The 9902-nt window shown below is 49.3% G+C and overlaps 2 protein-coding genes across 4 annotated transcripts in view; one reads left to right on the top strand and one right to left on the bottom strand.

The window, feature by feature from the left end:
* Positions 1-3901: 3901 nt before the first annotated feature.
* LTB (lymphotoxin beta) lies at positions 3902-7741 on the bottom strand. 2 transcript variants are annotated; one of them, XM_019626646.1, is made up of 4 exons: positions 5695-7728; positions 5225-5282; positions 4950-5021; positions 3902-4520 (listed from the first exon to the last, which is right to left on the bottom strand). In XM_019626646.1, exons 1-4 carry the CDS (start codon positions 5854-5856, stop codon positions 4081-4083), a joined length of 732 nt encoding a protein of 243 aa, XP_019482191.1. In that variant the 5' UTR covers positions 5857-7728; the 3' UTR covers positions 3902-4080. The 2 variants fall into 2 exon arrangements, with proteins under 2 accessions (XP_019482191.1, XP_019482192.1); XM_019626647.1 differs by lacking the exon at positions 5225-5282 and having other exon boundaries at positions 4220-4520; positions 5695-7741.
* Positions 4527-9902, top strand: part of LST1 (leukocyte specific transcript 1) — a 10173-nt gene continuing 4797 nt past the window's right edge. For both annotated transcript variants that reach the window (XM_019626651.1, XM_019626650.1), the window contains exons 1-4: positions 4527-4689; positions 5386-5608; positions 7707-7746; positions 9576-9674. In XM_019626651.1, the coding sequence (XP_019482196.1) occupies positions 4670-4689; positions 5386-5608; positions 7707-7746; positions 9576-9674 (382 nt within the window). In that variant the 5' untranslated portion in view covers positions 4527-4669. The remainder of the gene's footprint in view (positions 4690-5385; positions 5609-7706; positions 7747-9575; positions 9675-9902) is intronic.

Here is a 9902-nt window from a genome sequence, read left to right as displayed (position 1 = left end):
ATCATTGCGCTCTTCCCGGCTGAGGCAGATCGGTCGCCAGCCATCGGACAGTCACTCACTGTGACTCACAGCACCTCACATTGACTGCCAGCCACTCACTGTAGCTCATGGCAGCCCACTGCAGCCCCACTGCAGCCTACCCCGTCACCGGCAACTCATGGCAACCCAGCTCCAGGTTGAGCTGTTGTTCACCGTCTTAGCTGTAGAGGGAGCAGCATCACTGGCTCATGTGGGATCCGAACCAGCGGCCCTGTTGCTCAGAGCTCATGCTCCCAAGCCAACTCTTAACCAATGAGCTACTAGGCCGGCCTGGGAAATCAAAGATTTTGTGTTTTACTAAAATTATTTCCTGTCCTCTGTATCATCAGGTTTTTGAATGCTTAGGGAAATAGTCTTCGTAATATTAAAAGAGCTAAATTTTGCTTACAACTATCTAACTTTCTGTATTTGCCTGTGAAGTCTTTCATTGTCATCATGATTAGATAACTAAGTTTTGTTTCACAGAGACCTATGATCCTATTTGATCAATTGTTTTAAAACTTTTGCTATGTTTGACAAACTTCCCAAAATTCAAAAATTAAATAGTCTTTTTCTTAACCTAAAAATAACTTTGAGATTTTAAAGAAGGATCCTTGAAACATTTCAAAGGACATCTCTCTCTCTCTCTCTCTCTCTCTCTCGCTCTCTCGCTCTCTCGCTCTCTCGCTCTCTCGCTCTCTCGCTCTCTCTCTCTCTCTCTTTATAAAAGGGGAGAAATAAACTAATTAGGCCTATTTGGGATGCTAAAATTATATGGAAAGCATTATCGAATAAGAAATAATAATTATGTTATACTTGCATGGATATATTATTAAAATAAATGTTCTAGAAATTATATTAAAATTCTAAGAATCTGCAATGTCCTAATACGTTTTAATTTGCAGTTCTAGTTATCTTAAAATGTTGTGTGTTGCAAATTTCTTTGTCAGTGCATTGTAATCAGATCTTTAACCATGTCATTTTAAGTCTTTGTCATTTACAGAGTCATTGTCTTACTCTGATATTTTTTGCAAATATGTTTCATCTTCAAAGAGATTATTCAGGGAGAGGACTCTGACAATCTAAAATACAGGATTCTGATAAACTTCCAGATTATACCTTTGAACTGGGTGAGGATTTGCAGAACTTTAAGGAAAATCTGGATTCATAAAACTGTTAATAAAAAGCAAAATCAACAAGAATGAATAACGTGGGACTGAATGAACTGATGAGGATAATTACAATTTTTATGACTTTCTAATTGAAATATTGCTGGTTCTTTAATCTTTTGTTTTTCCAGGTATAAGGAAACCTTTTCTCTCAGGCTACTGATGACTCAGAGAAATTTGGTAAATTACACCTTTGTAAGCAGAATTGACACATTTACCTTTCACTCCCTACTTGATCCCTCCAGAATTCAGAAACTCTCAATGAGTATTCTTATTTTCATGGCAATATGGTTATTTGCATAAGTTAATAAAAATCTGTTCTCCTTGTAGCAGGACACAGTTGGAAACTGGTTATACTACCAAGGCTTCCACTGAAATGTCATATTTGAGAGAGACATGCACAGACTTAGGTATGAGCAGACAACATTAAGGAATTCAGATTGACTTATGGAAGCCAGTAAAACCATTGGATTTATCAGCCTGGTACTTTACTTACCGGGTTCTCAGGTGAGTAACGAAGGTCACTTCCTGACAGGTGCAAAACCTCAAGTATTTGTGGGACCTCAAGAAGACAGCAACTCACCCAAAGCTATAGGTATTACAGGCCATTTCTTCACTTTATTCCTCATAAAGGAGTTGTCAGATGGCAAGTCCTTGCCTTGGCTTTTCTGGCCTCAAGGGGCCTTTATGTTCAGTCTGAAGGTTCCTTATGAAAAACTCCAGCAAAGCAGATTTAAAAGAGCCTATATGGTTACTTACTGTTCTCGCTGTTCCTATGTAAATAACAGGCCAACTTTATTAAAACCAGGTTTATTTCGCAAACAATTTAGTTTTAATTTGGCTATCTTTGGTAAAAATGAGGGTGATTTTAGAGAGAAAAATTATGTTTCAGTAATACACCTTTTTGGATATTTTGATATTGGATATTCATTATTTTTTGAGGTTTTGTTCATACCTATAAACTGGACTGGACCCTGAATCCTTCTAGTTTACTCCAATATCTAGCTATGACTCTGCAAACTAACACTTTCAATTTTTCTCCTATCCTTTGACTCATAATCATTGAGAATTACAACTGCCCTTTTCCCAAAGCCATACAAGCTGAAGTGGGACAACTTGATATAAATTTCAGAGAAATCACCACAAAAGTTTATATAGAGACAATCTTTGTGTTTCTTGCACATTCAAATTGAAAACCAGGAGACTATCAGATTGTCACTGCCTACCTTCACTCCATCTGAAGATGCTTCAAGCCAGAAACTTTGAAATCTTCTTTTTAAATTTTATTTTATTTTTAAATTAGTTTCAGCTGTACAACACAGTGCAATAGTTATTTATACTTTTTACACCTCTTAAAATCTTCTTGACTGGCTGTCTTCAGAACTCAGAAACTGGGATTATAGATAGTCTGTTTCAACCACTAACCATTGTTTTTCTCTTGTTTCCATAGAGATGCCTCTTATTAAACACCTGATTATTGGCACCATAAGCCTAACTTTGGGAGCCACTTGCATCATTACCTCCTGAAACAAGAGACAACTGTTTAACTGAACTGAGCTTTTCTCAAGACTGAGACTGGTTTCTAAAACTAACACATAAAAATGTCTTAATTGCTCCTTTCCTAATGCTTCAATCTAAAAATCGGCACAAATATTGAGCTGACTATAAAATCATCTATGGCGAGCATGTCCCCCTTTCGAGGGGCATGATAGACCCAAGGAAGGCATTGCCACCTTGGCATTGAGGGACTTTAAAACATTTTGTTTGACCTACAATGTTTTCAAAGAGAAAAATCCTGATCAAAAGGGGAAATGAGGAATAAAGTGAAGAAATAAAATGGAGTAGACACAAGGCAGGGAAAAACCATGTGGTGTACCGCAGGGGTGGGGTGACCCACTGGAGTGACCTAGATAGGGCCTTGGGTCCCCCTCTGCCTCCGCCAGCGGGGGCTGAAAGTAAGTCATGGGGTGAGAGGGCTGCTGTTAACTCACCCCAGTGCCCCCACACTTGCCCACTTATGGGAAGGGGACCTGAAATGTGAAAGAGGAGTGAGAAGTTTCCATCCCCTCTCACTCCCCACAGGGCCAGGTGGCATCAGATTTTCCTCCTGTCCCCCTCCCCACTTCTCCATGGCATTGTCAGACACCATCCTCACCCCATCCCTCTCTCTCAAACACCCTCCAGACTCTCCCTTCAGCCTCTTCTCTTCACACCCCATGAGCTGTGGTTCTTGCTCCTTGGAGGAGAAGAGATGACTACGGGGTAGTGGCTAAAGGGGCCTTCAGGTACCCAGTAGGGGAGAAGTTCTGAGCCCCTTACTGTTTCATTCCTTAGCTATATTCAGGGTTATTCTGCAGCTGGGCCTTTCTGAGTGGTGTTTGCCTTCCCCTGTAATGATCCCTCTCTCACTGGTGGGAGGGACCCAAGAGAAAAGAGTGAAACGTGGTGGGGATCATGTGGCTCTGAGAATCAGGATGCTTGGAGATGCTTTGGGGCTTGAGGAGATCCCCTTCCTTCTACCCTACAACTGGGCCAATGCTTGGGGAGAGGCAGGTCAGAGGCAGAGAGTGGGTGGGACCGGTAGACCCCCATCCCAGGGATCAGATACCATACGAAGTGTTACGAATTGTTTCATACAACCAGAAAAACACAGAAAATATTTAACCAACACTTGTGTACCCACCCTGAATTAAGACATGTTAGCGTCTCAGCATCTGTATTGGCAGCACTAAAACTGCGCATTCTTTATTTCAGCAGGTTCAAAATCAGTTTCCAAACAGTCTCCTACATTTTCCCACAGTCACGGGGTCTCTGGTGTCTGGGTCCCCAATATCTGGGCTGATTCACACACTCCCACCATGCAGTCGTTTAACCCCGGGACACGGGGTGGCCATCACCCCACCATCACAGCCCCAAAGAAGGTCTTCCCTCTCCTGTAGTCCACCATATCGGGATGACTGATGTTGACATACACCCTCTCGCCCCTCCGGAGCTGCACCAGGCCGCCGAACCCCACGCTCGTATACCAGAGCCTTCGGGTCGGGTCCAAGGCTGGGTTCACGGTCTCGGCGCCCTCGAGCAGCAGCTGCGGAGTCCCAGGTCCATAGGCGCCCCCCGCCCGGTACAGCCGGCTGCGCAGCGTGACCGAGCGGCCGAGGGGGTCCCCGTCCGCAGGGGGCGCCCGGCCTCGGTAGCCGACGTGACAGTAGAGGTAATAGAGGCCGTCCCGCGGGAGGGCTAGCCCCTCGGCGCGGGAGAACTGTGTCCCGCTTCTCAGGAACGCCTCTTCTTTCTTCGCCTCCCAGCCCAGCCCCTGCCCCTGCGTCCAAGCGCCTGCGAAGAAACGGGCCGGTTGGCTCTCGGGAATCCGATCCCGAGAGGAGCGATCCAGGCCCAGGACTCCTGGGAGGGCCCCTGGGCAGAAGGGAGGGAGGACTGGAGTTTCTAACCCCCTGCAGGAACCGAGCCGGGAGTGGGGTGGGATGATGGTGCTACCTCTGCAGTAAGTACGAGCTGGGGACTGAGGGAACCTGGGTGTAGGGTGCGGATTGGTGTGCTGGGGAGATCCAGCCCGGGTTTTGCCTGCTCCGGGAGGGAAGCAAAAAGCTAGAACGCGGGAAAAGCGGAAGGGTGGACATTTTAGGGGAGAGAGGTGGTGAAGCGAGTAGGAAACCCAGCACTGCCATAACAGAGCAAAGAGGCTCTAACCGCGGACTAGCAGAACTAGTCCCCTTGGACTATTCAGGTCAATGAGATCCTTACCTATGAGATGGGCAGCAGGGATCTTGGGGCTGAGATCTGTTTCTGCATCCTGCTCCGGCAGCTCCTGGGACCCTGGAAGGGGCGAAGAGTCCACGATTGGGTCAGGGCGGCTACCTATGCATGGTCCCCCTGAGAGGACAGGGCGCCAGAGCCCAGGGATGGGGCACCTGGATTCCTGGAGATACAAAGGAGGACAGCATCTGGGGGCGCAGATAAATGGGAGCTGGGAGTTCCTGAGGGACTGGAGCCCTGGAGGGGAGACGGTCTGCTCTTACCCAATCGCTGCTGGGCCTGTGCCTGTGCCTGTGCCCCTGGCTCAGTGGTCCCTGTTACCTGGGTGGGTGGGGTCACAGTGCCAGAGTTCAGTCTTAGCTGATGCCAACCCCACCCCTCCAAATGTAGACCCAAGCTCCAAGCCTGGGGTTTGTCCCATCAGCGGCAGCCCAACACCCATCTCCTTGGAAGGGAGAGCAAGCAAGGCAGACGTACTAAAGGAGAGAGACAGAGACCTGAGTACGTCTTGGGAAAAGGAGAGGAGACAACCAGGAAGGAGCTTGGAGACATTAGGATGCAACAGCATTTCAGGAATATGGAAAATGCCAGCAAAGAGGCAGACCAGACAGACATCCCCACCAGGGGCAGTGGATTCAGCTGAGCAGGTGAGGCAAGAGACCCTAGGCATAGCCAGAGGTAAGTAAGCAAGAGCAACATACAGCCCTCTGGGGCACTTGTTGCAGCCACTCACCAGTCCTCCCTGCTCCTGGGGCACCACGACCAGCACAGCCAGGACAGTGATAGGCACAGCCAGCAGCAGGGTCACCAGGGAAGTGGCTCCTGCCACAGCCAGTAGGAGGCAGCCTTTCCCCTGGGGCCTCCTCCCCCAGCCCTCCAGCCCCAGTGCCCCCATGGAAACTGAACCAGGGCCCAGGCAGGGGGGCTTTCATACCTCAGGGGTGGGGCCACCCCCTCCCCATAGACCCACACACCTGGCTGGGACTTTCCACACACCCCTGCTCCCCTCACCCATCTTCCTGTTTACCCAGAGCTGGGGCGGGGCAGCTGGATGCCTGGGTTCTCTGAACTAGGGAAGGAGTTGGGGTGAAGAGACAAGTTTTCAGGGTAGATCTAGAGGGGGTCTTAGAGATCTTCTGGCTCAATAGGGAGGGAAACTGAGGCCCAGGTAGAGCAGGTAACTTGCAGGAAAGTCAAGTAGCAAAAATGCAACGAGAATATAGAACTCCTGATTTTCAGTGCGGTCTGAATTCTTCTACACCCCCAAAGTGGGTGCTAGAGAGAGGGTTGCATCCACATCCCTGAGGTCAAGAACTGGGGTCTTGCGGGATGGATGTCTGAGTACCTGAGAAGAACCTATCCCCACACTGCACTGACCTCCTCCTCCATTCCCATGCTCTCCCCTAGACCCTAGAGATGGGTCCAGTGATGGCAGCTGAAGGGGGTCTGCCTCACCACAGACTACTGCCTCCTGAGGAGGGATGGAATGAACATCACCTCCCTTGGTACAGTGCAGACAGGAGGGCAGTGAGGCAGGCTCTCCAAGAGCTTCACAGCCCAGAATGAGCCCCATCCGTTTAGCAGGTGCTGACCAAATGTTTATGAACAAGCGAAGAAAGGACAAATAAATGAGTAAGCAACACCAAGCAGCACCCATCAAATTGAATGGCATGGTAGACAGTGCAATAGGAGTTCAGGGACGGAAAGACCAGGCCTGAGGAAGTTGGAGGTGGTCATACGTTAGCTCCCCTTCTTGATGACGTCTCTTTGTGTTCAGGTAATAAATAATGATAATAATAATAATTTACCTAATATACAGATAACACTTAGCTTGTGCCTGCCACTAATCTATACACTTTATATATAATAATTCTTTTAATCCTGACAAAAACACTATAAGAGACACAGAGAGGTTAAGGAACTTGTGGAAGGTCACACAGTAGTAGCAGAGTCAGGACTTGAACCCAGGCAGTCTGGCTTCAGACCCTTGACCACAGACAATTTAAAAACTCAGTACTGACTTCAGGTTTGTGCATTTCACTGCATGTAAATTTTGCCTTCCTCAGCCCCGTCCCCCAAAAGAAATGCAGAAACAAATACTGAACCTGAGTAAAGGGTTTAGAGATGAAATATATCGATATTAGCAACTTTGAAAGGTATCAAAAAATTGAGATGATTGATAGATAAGCGATAAAGCAAATATAGAAAATGTTGATTGTAAAATCTAGATGGTAGGGGACATGTTTACAGTACAATTCTTACCATTTTTTCTATGTTTAAACTTTTTAATAATAAATGTAAAAAAGCCTGACTATTGTCCTATGGTGGGGCAAGGGGAACATTGTGGATGGGGGAGGGAGAGGAAGTAGCAGAAAGTTTCTGAATTTGGAGAAGGAAATGCAAATGCATATGGGGGGGGCACCAGGTTTCCTCCTGACCCCTTGCCTCCACATGAGCTAACTCCCGGCTGTGAAGGACTGGGTGTGCAATGCTCCAGCACCCATCTCCCTCTCCATCAGTGCCACGAAAGGCCTTCATCCAGGTCTCTATCGAGAGGGCCTCAGACCACTACCCTTCCCCTTACTTGTTTAACGTCAGAATGCTGCCTCCAGCAGGAAGTCCACCTGAATTGGCCATACCTCCTTTCCCAACACCAACTTGTCATCATCTTGCTATCCTATATCTATCAGCAGTGCTTATATAGATCTAATCTGGCTGCTTTTGACTTTCCTGTTTGTTAATCAGTCAGTGAAGCACCCTGCTAGACAGAGCTCCAGAACACCAGGTGAGTCACCCCAAATCCACCAGAGTTCCCAGTCTAATGTGGGAGCCAGGGTGCTTTGTGAGCTCTTAGTGGATGCAGTGTGAGGGGGAATTGGAGAAGGCACCCAGAGGAGGTGGGCAGTCACTCGCTACTTGTAGGATCAATGGAAGGCTGGAGCTGAGGGCAATTGCAGGCTTTGTTACATACAGTCCCAGGAGTCTGAAAGGAAAGATGTCATAACCCTAACCCTCAAAGCCTAACTTCCTCTCCTAACGGGAGGCACCGAGGATGGGGGAGAAGTTAAAGCCAGAGGAGAGGCGGGAATGTCTGAGGTGGCAACACTTCTCTCCACCCAGGCAGCTCTGGGCAGCACTCGGTCCCCCCACCCCACCCCTGCAGGCCAGAGGCTCTGGGTAAGCTGGGAGACTGCAGGGACCCTGGGGGGTGGGGAGGAACCTGGGGTGGGAAATCACATCCCAGCAAGGTAAGGCTATGAAGAGCGAAGGGAGAGTATGGTTTTGAAGTTTCCTGGGCTCCTGGAGGACTCCTCTGTCCAGCCTCTCTGTCTCTGCTCCCCTCAAACTTAACACAATTCACTTACCCCTACTGCCCTTAGTGGCCATCTTGGGCCCTGCTCTCCACCTGTGCTTCTGCTCCCTACCCTATGCCATACACATCCCAAAATTCCCCTTGTACCCAGGGTCGTCTCAGTTTTCAGACTCTGGTCAGCACATCTGGTTCTGGGGTGAAGTCAGACGCCCCCCTCTTTGCCCTCAAACAGGAACTAGTGGTTGTAGGGCAGGAAGTGCCTGAGGGGAAGTGATGGGGCCCCAGACACTCCTCCATGCCCCACTTCAGCCCATCAGTATCTGCCTGTGGGAAGCAGTTCTCCATTCCAGCCAAATAGGGCCCCCATCTCCCGACTTGCCCTGGGGCTGAGGGAACGGCCTCAGCTGCCAGGTGGCACTGGACACCACCCTCCCTACTTTCCTACCAGGCCCCACATGCACTCCAGACCCTGGCTCCTCCTCCTCCATCAGCCCCCTCACCAGAACCTAGAATTATCTAGTGCTGGAGAGACCCCTAAGAACCACCTGGTCAGCCCAGGGCAGAAGAAAAGGGATGGGATCTGGAGCTAGACAGAGCTGGCCTTGTACCCCAGCTCTGTCACTTCCAGGCTGGATGTCCTTATGAGTCTATGATAGAGTCTCAGGTTCCTCAGGGAGATGGGCACCACAAGACCCTACATGGTCTTGAGGATTAGCAGTGACGAATGGAAAGTGCCTAGTTCAGGGGTGGACATAAATGAGGCTCCTCAGCCTGGGAAGATTGCAATCTTACGGATGAGGAACTTGAGGCACGTGACTCGCCCCAGGTCATTTAGCCTGGCAGGGCCTGGGCCAGGCTTCCTGACCTTCAGGCCAGTCTTCAGTCCCCAGCCTAATGAGCGATTGTAAGATCTCACAGGGTAAGGTAACCGGCTACACGGGGAGGGTTGTGGGTGCACAGGGGGCGAGTGATGGGTGAAAAGTGGTGTGTGAAGCTCATGAGTAGCGGGGCGGGGCCTCTCAGGACCAGCATGCAAGTGGGCAAGGGACTTCACAGGGAGGCCCAGAGACAACAGGGATGGCAGTGGGAGCCTCTGAGGAGTGAGAGGTCTTGGGTGTGAGTGAGGTAACTGATGAGGGATGAGTCCCTCGGGTAGGAGGTGAGGTGAAGAATCTCTGATGGCGTGTCTTTCTGCCTCAAACTGTTGGAGAGGGGAACTGAGATACCCCCCACTAACCAGGAAGATAGGGTAAGCTGAAGAGGGACAGGGTCCCTCTAATACTTACCCCTTTTCCCTACAGACAAATGCGTTTACCTCTATGTGAGTTTGGGGCTGGGGGTGCTCCTGCTCCTGGTTGTGGTTGTTCTGTCTGCCTGTCTGTGTCGGCTCCATCGGAGAGGTGAGCCCCACCCTGACCTCCCTCATTCACCTCTAGCAATGCCTAGTGTTGTCCCCACCCACACCCTTTTCTACTACTTTCCCTGAAGCCCCCATCAACCCTGACACACCCTGGTGAGGAAGGTGATAGGAGTTGGTGGGAGACGGGAGGGGAGAATGTCCAAAGAGAGAGGCCAGAGCTTCAGCCTGCCGAGGGACCCATTGGCAAGTCAGCAGGAGACAACTAACC

The sequence above is a fragment of the Hipposideros armiger genome, unplaced genomic scaffold, assembly GCF_001890085.2.
Source record: "Hipposideros armiger isolate ML-2016 unplaced genomic scaffold, ASM189008v1 scaffold_687, whole genome shotgun sequence".
Taxonomy (NCBI): Eukaryota; Metazoa; Chordata; class Mammalia; order Chiroptera; family Hipposideridae; genus Hipposideros; species Hipposideros armiger.
The sequence above is the reverse complement of the archived record's forward strand: the minus strand, read 5'-3'. Positions and strand labels throughout refer to the sequence as shown.

What these genes read in the sequence shown, in the direction of transcription:
- LTB (XM_019626646.1), bottom strand. Translation starts at nt 5,856, where the DNA reads ATGGGGGCACTGGGGCTGGAGGGCTGGGGGAGGAGGCCCCAGGGGAAA. An exon ending in CCCAGGAGCAGGGAGGACTG is followed by an intron (nt 5,283 to 5,694) that starts GTGAGTGGCTGC and finishes CCACCCACCCAG; the next exon opens with GTAACAGGGACCACTGAGCC. An exon ending in CCCTGCTGCCCATCTCATAG is followed by an intron (nt 4,521 to 4,949) that starts GTAAGGATCTCA and finishes GTTTCTTCGCAG; the next exon opens with GCGCTTGGACGCAGGGGCAG.